This window comes from Varanus komodoensis, unplaced genomic scaffold (genome assembly GCF_004798865.1).
Source record: "Varanus komodoensis strain SLA01 unplaced genomic scaffold, ASM479886v1 scaffold27, whole genome shotgun sequence".
Lineage (NCBI taxonomy): Eukaryota > Metazoa > Chordata > Lepidosauria > Squamata > Varanidae > Varanus > Varanus komodoensis.
In genome coordinates, this window is record NW_025335701.1 from 12,984,948 (window position 1) to 13,004,737 (window position 19,790).

At 42.3% G+C, this 19,790-nt stretch overlaps 1 protein-coding gene across 6 annotated transcripts in view; it reads right to left on the reverse strand.

The window, feature by feature from the left end:
• Positions 1 to 19,790, reverse strand: part of DENND5B (DENN domain containing 5B) — a 121,850-nt gene that overhangs the window by 28,195 nt on the left and 73,865 nt on the right. For 4 of the 6 annotated variants that reach the window (XR_006415131.1, XM_044434346.1, XM_044434342.1 and 1 more), the window contains 9 exons: positions 16,186 to 16,722; positions 14,101 to 14,332; positions 12,629 to 12,779; positions 10,523 to 10,616; positions 8,306 to 8,416; positions 5,507 to 5,638; positions 4,851 to 5,003; positions 3,429 to 3,507; positions 1,351 to 1,432 (listed from right to left, as the gene is read on the reverse strand). Coding sequence is in view for 5 of the 6 variants with exons in the window: in XM_044434346.1 (XP_044290281.1) it covers positions 1,351 to 1,432; positions 3,429 to 3,507; positions 4,851 to 5,003; positions 5,507 to 5,638; positions 8,306 to 8,416; positions 10,523 to 10,616; positions 12,629 to 12,779; positions 14,101 to 14,332; positions 16,186 to 16,722 (1,571 nt within the window). In the remaining variant the exon portion in view is untranslated. The remainder of the gene's footprint in view (positions 1 to 1,350; positions 1,433 to 3,428; positions 3,508 to 4,850; positions 5,004 to 5,506; positions 5,639 to 8,305; positions 8,417 to 10,522; positions 10,617 to 12,628; positions 12,780 to 14,100; positions 14,333 to 16,185; positions 16,723 to 19,790) is intronic. The other 2 variants (XM_044434344.1, XM_044434343.1) reach the window with 1 other exon arrangement.

Below are 19,790 nucleotides of genomic sequence, written 5' to 3' on the forward strand. Positions count from 1 at the left end.
AATTTGGCCTAGGGGAGTGTTGTTGGCACTTTCTGTGCTGGCCACAGTTACAGGTGTTCTTGGTTTGCCTCAGCTGCCCCCTGCCCCCAAAGCTGGAAAAAGATGGCTCTCACAGCAATACCTCTTTTTTCTCATTCTTTATCATGAACAATCATACCTGTGAGCTCTAACCCACTTGATATGCTTGCTGACACAATCTATTTCCATCGAAATGGCAAAGTAGTGACAGATGTTCATTTCAGAAAGAAAAAAAAAGACTATGTGATCATGTTTCCTATGACTTTTCCAGCAAGTACAATATATTCATTTAATTCAAGTCATGGAATTAAAAATACCTTTGCATGAGTGTATTCTTTTCAGATAAACTGGAGTTTCAGAGTCAAATATTGGTGCAGAAAGAGATGTCAATATATGGGTTTTATATTTCACCTGTCTTCCAAGAAACTCAAGGTGGCAGACACCAGCATTCCTGTTTTCCCCTAACAACAACCTTGTGAGGTAGGTAAGAGCTAAGCTAACAGATGGTGAGACCCCTCCAGTAGTGCCTGGAATGTGACTCTTCCCAGACCAAGTCTAACACTCTGTGTTTGCATGTAATGACAACCCTTTGTAGGTTCTTAGGGTAACCTCCAATCCTGGATCTCTGGGTCATTTAGGGACTAACCATGGGTGAACCTCTGTGCTGTTTAGTCTCTAAACAATTAAATGGGGCTGACTGTGAGCTGCTGAGCTGATCATGGGTTGCCAAGTAAAAGTGGAAGAGGAAGGTACACAGGAGGGAGCACACGTGATATGGCGCAACAGCCCACTGGTATGTATGTATGTATGTATTTATTTATTTTATTTATTTTTCAATTTATATCCTGCCTTTTCCCTCAAAGGACTCAAGGCAGCTTACATCATTCTCCTCCTCCATCTTATCCCCACAACAACAACCCTGTGAGGTAGGTTGGGCTGAGAGTCTGTGACTGGCCCAAAGTCACCCAGTTGGCTCCATGGCTGAGTGGGGACTCGAACCCGGATCGTCTGAGTCCCAGTCCCATGCTCTTAACCGCTACACCACCCTGGCTCTCAATTTAAATGGATGGGCTGCCATTCTGAATGAACCGGATCTCTCACATTTATCCCTCATTGGCAAAGTCCATCCCGCCCAGTCCCGAACTGTGAAGGAGGCATCCCCTCCTTCTGCACCCCTTTCCCCCATACAACATTTGCTCATTCTCACAACCCTTGTGTTAAAAAAGTCAAAGAATTATTTGACAGTCACAAAACTGTAATGTACAGGTGCATTCAGAGCCGGGCTGCACAATCAACTTTTTAAGTCAAGGTTTTATGAATTAAATTCCATACCTCATATCACTGATAAGGGAGATTCTCAGGGTGGGTAACATAAGACCTGTGTCCGACTTCCTTCTTTCTGGCCCAAGAGCAACTGCAGAGTGGAAAGGAGCGTGGTGAGGGAATTGCATGGACACAATAGCAACACATTCCTCTATGGAAAGCTGCCATGATCCTAATCCTCTTTAAGAATTCCACCAGGAGAAGGATGTCATGTAAAGAATTTTCTACCTGTTCACAGTGTCTACATTATGGCAGCTTACAGGTTACTTCTCTGCTTTTTAGTTAATCCAAAGTTACACTCTCAAGATTTAAGAAGAACCATCAAACGCCGCCTTCTCTAAACCTGTTAGATCTATCTAAATCTGTTCTGCAAGGCCTTTTACACAGAAGAGAAACCTTAATGTGGATTCACAAAACCAACACAAATTCCAGCACTTAATTTTCAGCCTTTACATGTCACTGTAAACTACTGCAAAACTGCTATTCAATCTAACCAGGAATAAGTATTAAATATAGACCAACATCTTTAGATATGCATTTGAGATATGCCTATGAAGTTCCACTTTTAAGGACTGGGATAAAGGATTTTCATTCCAGGCAGTCCTTCCAGGATCTTTGTTTTGTGACCCACCCCAAACTCCAACTCTGTGACCAGGTTCACACTCTGAAATGACCCATCCATCCTTGTTGGAATAAAGTGAGTGTGCTCACCACTCACCAGCTTCCAGTGCACTGGAGAGCCCTGGGATGGGGACCCATGTGTTATTTTTAGTGATATTCCAACCCAGAGCACTGGATTGTTGAAGGAGAAACAACCCTGAGTTATTAATTCAAGAACAAACCATGAGTTCTAACTGTTGGTAGTTTCTCCCTCAACAGTCCAGTACTGCAGGTCTAGACATCACAGAAAACCCAGGGATGCCACATCTCTGGGCTGTTTGGAGTATCAGCGTGCTCACTTTCTCCTGCTCTCCTCCCAAACAATTTCATAATTAACAAACTATGAGCTGTTTCATTGTTTGAACTGGGTCTGTGTTTCCTTCACTCTCATTTCCTCTCCTCCATTTTGCCATCTTTCTGTGCTACCTGCAAGTTTGCATACTGCAACTGGCAAACTTCTTCTGGTGAAAAACCAAGGAAAATAGTAGAACAGGGGGCAGAGTAAGTCCAGAGCACACATGCTATTTAGTAAAGCCTTTACCAAGTATAGGTGGGTTAAACCAAGCCAAATTACCTCCAAAATACAGGAATAAATACAAGCAGTCCCTGAGTTATGAATGTCCAAGTTACGAACAACCCATTCTTATGAACAAACTGCCATAAAACCTGTTAATTTTTAAAAATTACTGTGGAAAATCATCATTACCATAAAGAGAGGGAAGTGAAAGGGGAGAGAGGGAGGGCCTCCAAAACATGCCTTCTGGCCCTGCCCATCCGGAGAGGGAAATTCTGGCATTTCCTTGCTGCAAAGAGGAGTCACTGGGGAGTTTGGGTGGGGAGTGGGCCTCAGAGACATTCATCGTTTTTCCGCTTTCATGAGGGTCCTGCACCCAATCCCCACAAATGTGGAGGGCTGACTACATGCGATCTGACTTACATCTAAATTCAATTTAGAGCCACTTTTCCGGTTTCTCAGGAACAGAACTCCTTCATAACCTGGGGACTGCCTGTACTGCATTTTAATTCCATTAGAAAATAAAGAGCAAATTAAAGCCCTCAATAAGTTTGCTGTGTATACACAAGATCACCTGAGCTCATACAAAAATGCAACAGTCTATGAAGATACTATATTTTACTGCACAGTGCATGTCAGCAGTTTTACATCCGAAGGATTACATCCTAAGAGATGTGCAGTGAGACACACCAAAAGAAAAATTAAGCCACCCTCTAAATGAAATTCCCATCTAACTGGGTTCCGTGAGACTTACTTCTTTGTAGACACATATACAAAGGCACCAATAATCTCTATACAGCACTTAGCAAATCTTGGGTGCTTTATACAAAGATAAACAATAATAAATACAGTAATCCTACTATAATCACAATGCTTGCCCAGAACCCATTTGACCTACAAGGCCTGCACTCACCGGGGGATTCTGCAAGCTGTTCTTGTTTCTCTTCTCTTTCCTGGTACTGAATCAAATGGGACCATAATGCAGATTTTCCCTTTTTTAAAAAACAGCAAACAGATGATGAGAAACTTAAAAGTGAAACAGAGTGTGAGAGATTAAGAAGATAAGCTGTGGCAGAATGCTGGGCCCATAATCAAACGGTTTAAATCTAAAGATGGAGAAAAGGTGAACGAAAGAGAAAACAACATGGTGCTAACAGAGTATCTCAAAGATAGCGCCACGCTCCACACAGTCAAATGTGCAGGAAGACCTCAGTGGCCTTTATTTTTTGTTACTGTTCTATTTCCCCATAGAGGAGCAATATCTACAACCACAGAATGCTACACTGGGGAAGACTCCTCTAGGGCAGACTCAGTGCTAAGCAGCATAGATTTGGGCCCTGAACCAAATCCAGAGACACTAGTCTGCATAAAATTGTCTTATTTTAATTTATAACTACACATGCAACTCAGAAATAATGATAACCATTTATTTAAATTTCATTTCCACCCAAATCACACAAAACAAAAGAAACCACCCAAACTAAGTATCACCCTAAATCAGTAGTTCCTCTTTAGTTATAATTAACTGCAAACAGATATAAAAATGCAGAAAAAAGAGTGGCTGGTCAGTTTTTTCACAAGCTGCATCAGCTTCCCCACCCTGACCCACAATGCAATGGAACTTAGATTCCATCAGCAGCAATTGAAGGCCTTTTCTCCTAAGCTTCGTTGCCCCATGGAGGCATTTCAGAGTGGGAGGATGCTGCGGCATGTGGGGAGGGGTGGGTTAACCTTTTCTTCCCTATTTGCAAGCCCTCTTGGAAACTGCCCTTGCCTGGCTGGAGAAAGGGGCGTTTTTTTCTGGATACTCGCAACTGTGGGCAAAAGATCTGGGACCAAGCAACGCCTGTGCTCGAAAGCAACAAAACAAGAGAGCAAAACTGCATCATGCGGGTATGTCCCAAGTTCTGGGCAGCAGAGGTGAGGCTTCAACTCAGCTGAAGGACATATGCTTTAGATGCATTCAGTCCAGGGCATTTGCAACCCTGTGGTCCTCAGACTAAGGAAGGCCAGTGCTTGAGGCAGTCTGGTGATCCGTTGCCCATCAGAGCAGCAGTATCAGGCTGGATGAACCAGCAACAGCACTGGTGTACATGAACAGGAGAGGAACCAGACTGGTCAGAGCAGGTCTAGTCAAGTGTACTATGCATATTCACATGCTGGCCAACCCACATGAGTGCAACAGCACCCCACCCACCCATGTTCCCCAGCAACTGGTATACACTGACCTACTGATCTACAGTGGCCACTCAGTGGTTCAACGTATATTCCCACAGGCCCTCCAAGATGAGGGACAACCTATTTCAAAAAGGAAGACAGAATGCAAGACACTGACCTGCTTGACCAGGAGTCCATGGCTCCAAATTCTTTCCAGCAAATCACAAAGACTAGCAATGAGTGTATTCTCTTCGAGACCTGTTATGTTGGCTTCTCCATGCCCAAGCTCCACTGCTTCATGGCCCATCTTCTCTACCAGCATACGTTTGGTCTGCAAACAAAGTAAGAGATTTACAAATATCACACTCCGGAGCATGGAAGCCTCTTTGTAATGCTGGGACAGAGAGTGGAATGCTTCACACAATTACAGCATGATTGATAAGCCATTTTGTATATGCCAGTTGCATTCTGGCTGTATCTGCATAATCACCCTTGCCAGCCCTGCTTTTCACATCAACCGAACCCTGCAAGGGTGGCTTGTTGAGGTGGGTGACAACCAACACAGAACCCATGGATTATGCAGGGCAGTTTGTTACCAACCCCAGCATGTCACTCTAACTGGGTCTGGATAAAATGAGAAGCTGCACCTGTGAGGGTAATTATGCAAATCTAACTGGCACACACCAGGCGATGAACGAGCTATGATGGCTTCTTAGCCTTCCTGAAATCATGTGAACTAGACCTGCGTATGCGTGCAGCAGACAAGCAAACTAAGGTTGCTCTTTTTGCAGGGGTGGGCAGATTAATCAAACCATGGCATACAAAAATTCTTACCTTCATGCGGCATTCTTTAAGTAAACCTTCCACAAATTTCCAATTTGTCTGGGCAATTACAGCTGGAGAAAGATCGGAGAGTTTGGGCTGCCTCAGATTTTTCCCCAAGGTCCTTGCTTCCTGCATGTATTTCTATTCCAATCAGAAAGGAGAAACTAGAATAAATGCAACAAGCAGTGCAGATAACTCTGATCTTGTTAACCTTACCTAATTGACAAATTCATACTATATGAAAACATAAATCCTACAAGGCGTGGTGTGTTACCTAAAGTTTTTAGAAGCAGGGAGTGAGAGCAAAGCATATCTGTGCAGGATTTTTTTTTAATTTGAGTAAAGAGCATTGCCATGGGATATGCACCATCTCTGGAGAATTTTCTGTCATTAGCTTACAATGGCCTTTCATGGATGCACAGGCAACAGGGCGCTTCAGGAAGGAACATGGGTGTCCACAGGAAATCTTTCCAGTGAGATGCCACATATATATGTAGATAATCAGCATCAGAGAACAGGTTTGCCACTTCTTCTAGATCTGGTGGTGATTGTGCAGGTAAATCTGGCCTCTGACAGACCCATGGATTTGAGGTCTACTCCTCTGCTGTTTCTCAGCTGGTACTTTACTATACGTGTGTGGGACCTACCTTTCTTTTTTGCAGGATGCATCTTATACTTCTAACACATAAGTACAAAACTAAATCCATGGGAAACAACCATCTGGACAGAGCCCTGAAAGGCTAAGCAACAATTCCAAAAGCCAAGGACAGGACTTTGGTGCCACTGTAGTCAAACCGGTCGAGTCAGCATTTGTTAAACTGGTTCAACGTTTCACATGTCAGTATATTTAGGAATTGTTTATAGACTCTTGGCACTTTTGCCTGGCCTTGCCATTCGTTTTCATCCCAACCTGAATTCTACCGTTTGCTTTTGTTTTTAAAGAAACACACAGATAACTGTTCCTAACAAACATTTACCATGGAATGACAGAAATCTGACTCTTTGGGGTAGCAAAGTCTAGGACTGGGATCTGCCTCTAAACCAGCCTTCTCCAATGTGGCTCCTTCTGGATGTGTGGGACTGCAATTCCAATAAAGTGCTACAGTGCAACTCTCAGAGTGGTTGGGAATTAGGGGAATTAAAGTTCAAACCATCTGGAGCTTGGGCAAGGCTGCTCTAAACTCTCAGTTTTGCCAATATGGTGTCTCCTGGATGTGCAGGCCTGCAGCTCTCATCCTCCCCGGCTAACATGGGTAAGGGCTGGGGAGAGCAGGAGTTGCAGTGGAACGTATCTGTAGATAACCACATTGGGGAAGGCTGCTCTTTGTTGTTACAATAAATCAACTCCAATCCAGGCTGTTGTGCAACGGGGAGGCAGAAGTATTTTCTTTCATTCCAAAATTGTGCAAAACTTTCCAAGGATGGCAGTGTGCACACAGTTTGATATTTTAATGGCAGCTAGATGTAACATGCACATGATGCCTGCCTTGCCACTAGACTTACCTTGCTGTAGGACACAAGTACACAGAAGGGTCATTGACAAGGTTCATTCAAATAAATAACCCACATTCAAGGTCTGAATATGGATTGAGTGTGGGTTGTTGGTGAAGCAAAGGTTTTTGCTGAACCATGGGTTATTATGTTGTTTGAGCCCAGCTGAGGTAATAGACCATGGTCTAGTAAGCATAGACAACCCACGAAGAGAATCCATGGTTGGTTGCTGGGTTGTGAGCTAGGGGTTGCTTGTGGTTAACAAACCATGGTTTGTTATCATGGCTGGGCTCAGACAATATGATAATCCATGTTTCAACCCATTCTTCAAGAACACTACACTACACTTAAGCTTCAGGTTACTGTGTTGTCTGAACCCTGTGATCCTTCCCCTAAGATCAGAGTCCAAGTCTTACCTGCCACAGCTCCAGGTAAAAGTAAATGTGATGTTACCTGCATCCATAACTCTCAAGTTTGGGAAAGAAAGATGAGAATGAAAATGTGTGGAAATCAAAGATGTGATTAATATCACATCTAGTTTGATCTTGAGTTTCTGTTGTCAGGGATTGGCAACTGAACTCTCTTACAACCCATATACAACAACAGAAGTCATTCTCTTCCCCAAGCTTCAGGATAGGCTAAGATAGCCCACAAGACTGAGCTAGGTGCTGCAGTCAAAATTTGTAGTTTTTTCCGAAAAGGTATCAAACAGCAAAAGGCCCTGGGAAAACAGCAGTAGAGGAAACACTGCAATCAACTAGAGAGAAAAGGATGAGGAAGAAGAGGGGTGGCAATCATTCAACATGTGTGGTTCTAGTTAAACAAGTGAGAGACAATGTCTACAAATATCAGCCTTTGGCAATCATTTTGACAAATCCTATGCTTGTTTAGACAAAAAAATAGTCCGATAACTCCCAGCAAACCCCAGCCAGCCACACATACAGTTTTTGCATCTTTTGTCCAAACATGCACAGAATATTGCATTTTGTGTCCAAACATTGCACCTTTAATAAAAGAAATGGGTTTTAAAGGTACATAAAAGTCCTGTTCTAGCTTTATCAGGACATTATTACTCTGCAACTTTAACTTTTGCTAGCCCAATTGCATTGCGGAAGATAAGAGAATAAGAACATCTCTTTCAGGTCTTGTATTGCAAAACGGATTCAAAGAATGAGTTCATATCACTGTGTTGAATAACTTGTCTGATTAGAACCACACTTTAAATTACCATAGACATGTGCAAAATATACTACCCAAAAAAGCAGTGGTTTAGCATGCTGGAGAAGGCAGCTCTTGGCAAAATTAAAGAACACATACCAGGCAACATTCAGAGAATGATTTTTTAGGTGGTCGTGCAGGAGGGGGTGGGCCCTGAACCCACTCCCAGAATGCCATTGAGTTCTGACGAATCAAGAACTCCGTCGATGGCTAAGAGGAGGCAGCCATAACCAATGGCAGAAACGGCAGATGGAGAAAAAGAAGAAGGCGAAACATGCATGCATAAGGGTCAAAGCAAAAACAGAAAGACAAAAGAGTAAATACAGCACCAATATGGAAAAAATAAAGCATGGAAGATGTTTATATTAAGCAACACAAGGCAATGCTTTGAGCTATCACATTTAATAGCAGTAAATGCTCACAAACAACACTTTGGCTTGTTTCCAAGGAATTAGCTTTCATAGTGGCAAATAAAAATGCAAGGTCTTCCCTATCCCATCTAAATGTTATGCGTCCTGAGTTCAGCAATTCAGAGGCAAAACAGCATAAGAATGTGTTACTTTGGCAGAGGAAAAATAAAGAGAAAGAAGCAACATGACTTCAATCAAGGTGAAAAGGCTGGGCTTTCTTTCTTTAAAGATGGAGGGAAATGCTAAATAGGAAAAAGGCATAGACAAGATGATGTTTTAACGAGATGTACAATTCCAGGCAAAGCTGTAGATGGAGCATGTACCCTTTAAAGGGTTAAGAATCATTGCATGCACACATGTAGGCTCTAAAACCAAAACAAAGCTTGTTTGTGTTGCCTGAGCAACTACATCTCTAAATAACATGCCCTCACATTGCAAATTTAAGTTTAGGGAGTTGGCAAGTGCAGTCTGGGGCGGTAAGGGCAGAGGTTCACATTGCAAGAAACTTGGGCAGCCATCTTTCACCCAGAACACGTATTTCCATGTCATCCTACTGCATGTTTTCCTACCAGCAGCAGCCAGTAATGTGGAACATGGGTGTTCCCACTGTATGCACACTGTGATAATGTCATGACTATTGCATATTACTGGCAGAAACCTGGCAGGAAATTTGGCAGATGGAAGCCATTTTCATCAGTAGTCCCACACTGCCCGTAACCTAGTTCCACGCAGTACTCTGTGAATGGGTTCACACAACAAGCCAAAGTATGAATATGGCTGAGTATGGATTGAGCATGGGCTGCTGTTTTAACTGTGGATTCTTAATGAATTCCGGTTTGTTGTGTGAAATTAACTGTGCTAAGCATGGCTTGTTAACTAGAAACTAATTCTTGCTCCATTCCTGGAAAGTCCATGTCAATGTCCCACCACTAAGGTCAAGGCAGCCGGAAGCTATGTAGGCATTAGAAGCTGAGAGAGAGATCTACTCCCTTATTCCAGAGCTGGGCAATTTCAGAGGGCCTGGGGACCCTGCCGACTCACCCTCCTGCTGCTATGACCCCGTTAACAGTTTGCCACAGTAATGCAGCAGTAAGCCGCTACGCGCAACTCAAGGAGGCAGTTTTAGCATGCTCTAAACGCATATTTGACCGCTTCAGAATTCAGCCGCAACTGCAGAGTGGGCAGTGAAGGTCATATGCAGCCCAGAGGCAGGGTTGCCCACCACTGCTTTATTCTAAGATGGAAAAAACAAAATGTGGCAGCTTGCCTGTTGAGAGTATAAACAATCTCTTTCAAGCAAGTTTGTAAGCTGCCTTGGAGAGAGTAGTAGGGAACGGAGAAATACATTTGTAACACAGGTAACTGCATAGAGAGAACTGGCATGCATGTGTGATCCTGAGAGGCAAAGCCTCTCTCAAAACCTCTTACAACAGTCTTGAAATAATACTCATCTCCAGGCTTGTTCCTCCAGTGCAAAAATGCCAGACTTTGAAACCTGTAGGGTTGTGTCCACACATGTTCAAACACGTAAAAAATTTGAAAAACGGACCAATAACTTGCTGTTAGATTTATACTTCCCCTGTCCTTCGTTTCTCCCTTTTCAGATTGTAGGTGACAGCAATTGGTGGAACATACCAATGCACATTCAGGTCAAAATTCTGCATGACTTCTTTTTCAGAGCAAGTTATTCTTTACAAAACAATGCATACATTTTACATTTCTTACTACCTGTGCATTAAGCTTCTCCTGGCAGAGCTTTAAATGAATGAATAGGTGCTTGGAAAAAGATCTAAGCTTCTAAAAAGAATAAAGATTAGCAGCCTGTCATTTCACAAACCCTTAAAAAACCACACACACATACAAGACACAGAGCCTCAGACTGCCAGCAGTTAAGAAAAGCGCGTACCTCTCTTAAGTCATTGTCCAAACCAATGTGCTCCGAATGTTGTCGGATGCGGTCCTTCCTACGCTGTGCCGTGGCACTGCGACTGATCCACCGACTGAGGTTGTTTGATAGGAAAGAGGAAAAGAGTGAGAACAAAATATCAGATGTGCACATTTCAGAGTAGAAAAGACAACTTTACGGTTTAATATTCCAATATAGCTTTTCCCGGCCTGGGGCCCTCCAGATGTGTTGGAGAACAATATGCATTATAAAGGATGTCTAATTTGCATGCTCACAGTAATACTGAAGGGAAGACTGTAAACTGGGCAGGAGGAGGAGGCATGAGAAGAATGAAAATAGAGCATGCCGTGAACATGTGCCGAGTTATTCTTTGCTTTAAGCATAGAACTGGGAGGGACCTCACAGCTCATCTAGGCCACCCCACCCCAAGGCTGGAAATGTGTGGCTAAAGCGTTCCTGTTAAGTGGCCAACCACCTGTCTGGTGAAAGATTCTCATGAAGGTGAGTCCACCATCAGAGGCAGGCTGTTCTGTGGTTGAAAAAACACTGCTACAAAATTCTTCCCAATGTTTCATCTGAACTCTTCTTCAGTCATGTGATGCAGCATAAAATGAATTTGCCCCATCTTCCGTGTGGCCACCCTTTCAATGTGTGAAGATGGCCCGTACCACTTCTAGGTCATCTCTTCTCCAGGCTAAAGGCACCCAGCTCCCTCAGCTTTTCCTCACCAGAGTTGGTCTTACCATTTTTTCAACTTCCCGTCTACCGTGTATCACAGGTAGGAAACATAATGGCCTGTGGGCAACATATGGGTCCCCTGGTGTTTCGAGCACTCTCTTCTCGCCCCACCACCATGTGGTAGTAAAGCAAAACAGTTCATTTTAAACAGGAAATCAGGATGTTGGTGCTACAGCATGAGCAAAAGCGGCTATTTTAAAGCAAAGCATTAGAAGGCAAGTGGCTGAATTTTGGCTCGCAGCAGCAGGGGCAGTGAAGCAGCCCCCTAACCATGGAAGTTGCATGCCTCTGCTGTACATATTGCCATAAAGCCAGTCGGGTCTTTGCTTGGACCCATCCAATGGGACACATAAACATGAGGTTACTATTTCCAGTGGCTTTAGATGCTAAATTTCTTTATGCCTGGAAATCCACCAGAAGGCCCCAATCTACCTTCTTTTGCCCCACAGCTAGCAGAGACAGTCTCCTGGTACTTGATGCTTGCTTGCTTGGTTTATTTATTATATACTGTTCCATTCCCAGAGACTCTAGGCGGTTTACATGAAATTAAACCAACAGTGGGTAAAATTGACTAAAAGCAACATAGTAAATAAAACTGATACAAGAACTAATCTGGGAAGGCATGATTAAAGAACGGGCAAAGTGTGCGAGCTTTTTTAAAAGCAGGAGATGATGAACGCGTATAAACTGCACGACTTTTCATAAGCTCTCCTGTTTGCCTTGCAGTCTGCTCCACCAACCTCTGATACATGCAATCCATTATGTTCCTTTGTAAGTAATTACAAAGAATTACCGGATGATCAGTGGAGATTAGAGCATTAGAGAGGAAGCTTATTTAATCACTTTGATTTTGTGGCATACATGTCTGATTTATTCCAAGTTAACTAGCGGTTGAAAATCAATTGAAAGAACCAATGAAGATGTTTTCTCCTGCTTGATTAGAATTTCTTTTTGTTTTCAGAAAGGGAGAAACTGGTAGGTTGCAAAAGACAACAAAAAGACCATTTGGCCTTGCAATGAACATCCATAATGAATTTAAAGTTTTAAGTCAGCAAGATCTAAATGTACTGTCCAGAAGATAATGGACACTGACAGTAGGAAGACTGATGTTCCGTTGTAATATCAGTTCCATTAATTATAATACAGATACAATTTAGTATTATACCAAATATATTAAGGCAAAGGCTACACAAGCAGAAGATGCATTGAACTAGCATCGCTAAAGTGAAGGCACAAGATGTCAGCAATTGATGATCGGTTTTTACTTCTTGTGACCAAGGGAATGGGGTCCACCACTAAAACAGTCTTGTTACTAGGTAAACAAATGATGCACACCTTCTATGCATTATTTCAGTTTTGAAAGCTTACTTGTTATTGGTAGGCCCAGTTGCTAATACATCTGACTGCAGCTTGGGGAAGAAACCTTGTTCATATTTGCCTTGACCTATCTTCATATCAAGCAAGTGTGGATGGATGGCAGTGTGATCAATCTTTGTTAGTCGCTGTTCGATGGCCTGAGCTGAAAATGGTAATCAAACACATTTGAAACATCAGTAACTTAAACCAAGAAATCTCTCTTCCACCTCCAGGATTTATCTCTGGAGCCAGCTGACTTGGGGAATTCTTGGGTCACTGTACAGAGATGAGGCCAAAACCATGGCTGTTAGGGCTTTGCAGTTCACCTTATATTGAGTACACTTTGGGGAAGCCTTGAAAACCCAGAGGAAAGAGCAGAAACTTCCAGGCTGTAGGCTATTGGTGCATCTTTGCTATGTAGGACTACACAGAGATTATGAAGAATGTCCATAATCTCATGTCCAAATGCAAATAGTTATGATGTCTCCCCTGTCATACACACTGGCTGAGCTGCTGTGCTATCACAGAATGTTCACAAAAACTCCAGACTGGAATTTCAAAAGAATATTCACACCCATTCTGCCAGTGGGTAGGGAGGGAACCCCGCAAATGTTTCACTTCCTTTCTATCTGGCTAAGGACTGGAAAGTTCTTAAGAACATTAGCTCAGCGACAGAACAAAAGCTTTTTATGCAAACGTTTCCAGGCATTTTCAGATAGGTTTAGGAAGAACTCTTGCCTGAGATCCTGAAGAGCCACTACTGGTCCCAGTTAACAGTTCTGGGCCAGATGGACCAATGTTCTGGTTTGGAGGCAGGAAACCATCTCTGTGACAAAGTGCCCAGAATGGCTGAAGGGACAGGCAAAGTATGCAATTTACTAAGAAAGACAAATGGGCGGAAGATGCAGGAAGTTAGATGCTAACCGTTGAGACTGGTCTTCCCTTGTTATAATTCTTCCTGGTTATAATTATAATTCATAACTCATGAATCCAAGGCTAATTAGACCACAATTTGCCACCAAATGCCCCTGTTAAGTGAAAACCAGCTCATCTGGAGTGCAGTTGGCACCTGAAGTAGGGCTTTGTCAGAGCAACAACTGTTCTGAGCAACATACAAGGAAAGGTCTCTAGGGTTGTTCATTTTTATCCTTTGAAACTGGGGGAAAAAACTTTTCAGTTCAGAAGATTTTGAGTTAAGCTAGTAAGTTAGTAATTTAGCACTGATTTTGAGAGTTCCAGATTTAACACACACTATTTTAATGGTTTATATGTCTTCAGATCGTTTTGAACTGCTTTTATTTTTTACTGTATCAAAATAATACAGTTGTGGGTCACTGACTTCACTCAAAGGCAAGAGACAGTTGAAATTAATATCACACAACTTCATTCAGAGGGGGAAAAACCAACTTCCAAGCAGCTGCAAGACTTACTTTTATGCTGTTTTTTAGTACTTTAACATTGGAAAGGGGCAGATCCACCAATACCTGCTTCTTTCAATGTGTTGCACTTCTGATAAGTAGATGTTCTTAATGCAGGAGCTCTGACATTATAAAGCCTTATCTTCTCAATTCGGGAGTCAAATACTCGTAGAAATGGATCCTTTTCTTCCCACTGAGACATAATTTTATTGTCGATGAATGTTGCAAACATCTGGGTTTCAATGAAGTGTGAGAGGAATGGGAGGTAAGGCTCAGGTTGGTCAGAGAGAAATGAAGCCTGGAGTGGGGGGAACCAAACCAAACCAAAAAAAAAGTTATATTGTACAGTATACTTACGTCCCTGTTCCATTAACTGGCCAGTTCTATCATAGCAATATGTTCATAGGATATACACAAGGTCAATGGACAGACTGACTTTGTCTCTGAAGGAGAAAGAAGATACAGACTTCTATCAAACTTGGAATTCCTTTTACTATTAGCTAGAGAAACGGGACTATGCATAGACTTGAATATGCTTATGGATTACCATAAAAAGAAAAAGTTTGGGGGGCTGACCCAGTAGGTCTGATGTTTTTGATGATTGAGGATTTTTTTAGTTTTTTTTCCTGTTAGTTTTGTTAGTTAGTAGAAAATAGCAATGAAACTTTTTTTTAAAGGATATACACAAGGTCCAACAGAGCAATGGATATACCGCCAGATCGAGACAGGCACATGTGCATTCTTTTCTTCCATCTCAGCAGCTGGGGTTCAGAGGTTTGTATCTCCCCTCCCTGTGCACTGAGATTCTACTATGCCTTTCCCACTGCCTTTGCCTGGTCCAGCTGGCAGGAGGACCAGGCATGATCATTAAATAAGAAAGACTGCATGTAAGGAGAGCCATCCTGGTGCCGCATCCTCCCCACGTAAATTCTGCTCACCATAGGCTAGCACTCAGCTGTGTGCAGAGCATGATTTTTGTTGGAGAAGAAGGCACACGGAGATAACCCTCCCCATATATGATCCTTCCTATGTAAACTGCAGTCCTGTAGATTGTACAGCCGATTGGCAGAATGAGTGAGTTTCACCCCAGTGGTGGCCAAGGACTGCTCTGTGTGCCCCACTGGCTACTTTTTCACTCAGCTCAACATCACTGGTTGGTGGACATCCCTGTATGGGGCAGATACCCAGGACCAAATACTTCAACTAAGGAAAGGACAACCTTGACCTCATCACAAGGAATTATACCTTTGCTGGTAATACTGGCATTTTCCCACAGAAATTAATACATTTCCCAAAAGGCCTACCAGAAAGAGCAACATAATACCAATTCAACATTTCAAAAGGGAGGGAAATCCATGATGTCAACTTTGGTTTAGACTAAGTTGAGTAAGAAGCTTATGGACATGGGGTTTTTTTTAACCATCTCCTCTACTGTTCCTCCTCTAGCCCAACTTGTAGTGGATCTATTTTCAGGTGAGAACCCTTTCATTCAACTGACAGGACCTAGACAAAACCAGGGTTGATCTAAATTATCCCTGCTTATGCTTGCTAAGCAAACCCCAGAAGGGGGAACTGTATGCGTGAAGTTGGCTTGTACACAGTCCAATCAGCCCAGTATTATCTACTGTTGGAGTCTCCAACTTAATTCCCATGGGCATTACTAAGTGCCCAGATGACTCTCTTGGTGCCACTGGGTCCCCTGCCATTCCTGGTTTGCCCTCAATTTCTTAAGACCATTTATTTATTTCAAACTGGGAAACTGAAATACTGCAAAACATGTGTTGCCTCCAGTACCATCTTTACCAGCTTATCTTCTGGGAAATGAGTATTTTGTGTGCAGCCAAGCCCCCTATGGAAGCCATTTTCTAAACCTTCTAACTACTTTAGAAGAAAATGACACTCTCCCAAAACTATACGTATGCTCAGTGAGCTGAAAAGCTTGCTGACCTCTGCTCTATGGATGAATAGCATCATTCTGAACAAATTTTTTAGGCAAATTACTTTGCCAGACTTCTGCTTGGGATCTTTTGAACTAGTGATGACAAGGACTGGAGCTGGCTCCTTATGTGTGCAATGCACACATGGTCTACCGCTGAGCAAAAAGCAAAGCAATTAAATTCATTCAGAAGGCAATGACTTGGCTGCATTTACCTTGTCAAAATTTTGCATCTGCTCCCTGTTTGTCAGCCATGATTCCCTGTCCGGCGCTGCTTGAATGACAAAAGCCTCATAATCAGAAAACATCTGTGTGAAGCGGTTGGCAAACACCTCCCGGAGTTGCACATTTAGCTTATAGTCCTTCAGCTCCACATCTTCACACTGGAGTTTAATGTCTCTTTCTTTTTCTGCCAGAGGAGCAGTGATGCTCATTTTATCCACTGCAACCCCAGTCCTCTTTGCCAAAGCGTGGAGGCGAGCAATGGTTTCATTGCCTTTAAGCAGCTCATACATGTGGATGGTATTGCTGGGGATGTTGCCATTCTTTTTATCATTGGCCAAGTCACTGAGGACAAGGTTCTTCAGTTTAGTGGTGCTCTCATTGCAATGGAGGGCACCTTCAAGGGGAATCCCAAACTGCAGGAGAACCTCAGAGATTTCTTGGATGAAATCCAGCTTGTTGGGAAACTGAGGAAGCTCCTCTGGTAACTCTATATAGTGGTTATCGATATCCACAAAGCAGAGGTTCGCCTGGGGAAAAAAAAATAGTCAAATATATAAAGATGCTATCCACATCCCTACACCTGTACAGCACAAATGAATACAATTCACATATTCAAGAGCCTAGGTTCAAATCTCTCACTGGGCCAGTGAAATTAACACAGATAGTACTTTCAAACAAGTTGCTGTTTGAGTTTAAGCCTACTTAGCAGGATTGTTCCGAGACAAAGAATAGTATGCACAGTTTGGGTCGCCATCAAGATGCAAAAACCATCCATACACAAACCGCCAGAAAAAATCTATTTGGGAATACCTTTCAATGCTGATCTATGAACCTGTGAAAACACAGCGGTAACATGAAATATATGATCAGATTACCAAATGGTACGAGACGTCGCATTTGCTTTCACATCTTTAACTATACTTTGCAAAGAGAGCTGATATTACATAGTGGTGGGTAATTATTTTAGTGCTTTGAATGATCAGAATTTTACCATTCAAACAATGGAAAGGTTCCAAAAGTCTCATGGCACTAGGGCCACAGATGTTACACTATCATAAACCAGCGCTTGGACAATGTTAGTATCATTTCCTAGCATGAGTGTTATAGCAATTGGACCACTTGGCCTATGAAAGAACCTTCAAAGGCTCTGGACTCAAATTCTGATTTAGATGAAAGAGTCAGCCACAATCTGCTGCTGAAATGTCATGGTGAAGACACCAAGGAATAAACCAGGAAGTCACTGAGAATCAAACAATTTCAAATTATGTGGGAAAGTTTAGTGCCAAGAGCCGGTGTGGTGTTGTCAGACTGAAACATGAGGAAGACAAGAAATAATGACACTTCGGTTCCACAGACCAGTCTGAACATCCCTCCCATAAAGTAATCCGTTGGATTTCTTATATTGGAATTGAATAAATATTCCACCAAGAATTCATTTGCTCCCATCTAATAGAAAGCCCAAATTTTGCCACCTTCGGCACCTGCCTTTCAATAAAGGCAGTGCTAACTGTTACATTTAAAAACACATACAGCGATTTCTCTTTCACAAGCAAACGTCAACAAACATGTCAGTTGGATTCTCCCTTTGTGAATAAGATCAGAATCTCGTTTCTGCTGGTGCAATGACACTTGCATTGATGGAATGACACAGTTGGAGAATGATCTCTCTTAGAAAGTTAGTAAGCAAAAAGTAAAAGAACTTTTATATAAACTAGCAAAGCCTCAGCAATAAAGTGGTGCCTTGGAAAAGATTAAATTCCTCCTCTTCACCCTGCCCCCCAGCTCCACTTGTATCTGGGATTCACTGCTCATGAATTTGCTGTGCTGGATGAATTGAGTGCTGAGACCAGTTTATTTCCCCTGCGGGAACAGAGGCCTCAGATGTACCAAGCATGACAAAGTAGCATAACAGGAGACCTAGATATTCACAAGGGCAATGGCAACTCATTCTTGTTAGTCTTTGAACTGATGTTTAATTGGTACCAGTGGCTCTGCTGTTTCCTCCAGGGCATGGGGAAGAAGTCCACTTCCAATGTGCTTCTAACGGGAAGAAAAAAGACTGGAATCTGCACTAACACCCCCACCCCCAAATTACTTTAATTAGCTTGCTTATATGTTGAGAAATATTTTTAAACAAGATATTAAGCAGGGAAGGCCTGCAAATGAAGCATTCCAAGGTTACTTTTGACATGCTGTATGTAGAATGCAATTCCCACTAGCATATGCTATGGAAGAGAAGATATTGCTCAGAAGAAATCCGTTTCCACATACAACACTTAAATAGTTGGCAGAACTGTACTTCTTTTTACGCCTTCAACTCAAGGAGACTATCCTCTTATCTGCCAGTATTTCATTTCTAAGGCTTTTAAAATAGCAGGCGCTACATAACTGTTTAAAAACATAAAATGAAATCTGCACCCGGAATGTCCTCCAAGATTCCCACTTTCTAAAACACCCCAGGATAAGGATAATGTCCACGATCAACGTTAAGAATGCATGATGGCCCATTATTGGAATTTTACCTCAAGTGCACAAATGGTTTACATATATTCAGCCTCAAGTGCTTGAAATGTGGCCTGAACAGTAAAGCAACACAGAAATGAGCCATACCTCAGCAGCACTCACATACCAAACGACCAAAAGCCCCGTTTCAACACACCCACCATTAACTTCATTCACCAGCCTCTTCCCCTTCTCTGTTAGTTGCTGAGGCATTTCTTAGTAAATGTAGAAGCAGCATGAACCAAATTAATAATTGCAAGCTTGTAAAAATTAGACACCATTTACAGCCAAGGGAGAGCATTAAGTTGCATGTGATACCCTCCCAGCAACACTGTCAACTCTGACAACTGCATTTATTTAATCTGGTTTGCCATGACCATCAATTCAGCAAAAACTTTTTCTTCTGAAACCCTGTTTGTGGTGTGAAAACAGGAGGCCTGCGACTAATGGTTAAGTGCAGGAAATACGAGCTATGCTTGGAACATAGCTTCAACACCCAAATGCATCAGTTTTCATGAAATTGTGTTTTTCACACTGTCATAACATTAGAAAGTAAAATGCACTGTTCTTATACAGCCGTATGAAAAAGAATAACAATTCACCAACACTTTATCCTACCGTGGAATCAAAGACTGGATTTAAAATATGATTTGTTCCATGAACTGTTGTACAGGGTTTGGTAGATTACACTAATACTGAAAAAGGGAGAAGGGGATCATTAAAAAAAAACCCAAGAGGAACTGAGTTGGTATTAAAATTTCACAGGAAACTTCAGTTTCCATTGAGAAAACAGAGCAGTTTGCTTTGCTTGCCTGGTGTAAGCCTATCAACTCCCTGGGTTACAGGAATGTACTACATGGAATTCAGCTTGTTGTACATACCCAGTCCTGGGAACATAACATGTTCAGACAGTCAATTCTGTGCATATAAGTTGTCTAAATAAATAAATAAAATTTAAAAAAAATACTGTGAAGACCTCAGAGGCATAAACAAATGTCACCAATATACTGCTATTACTAGTGTTTCTGTGCACGCACGCACATTTTTTCTCTTTTTCCCTCACAATCTCCTTTCCTTTTTCTGAGATGCCTTT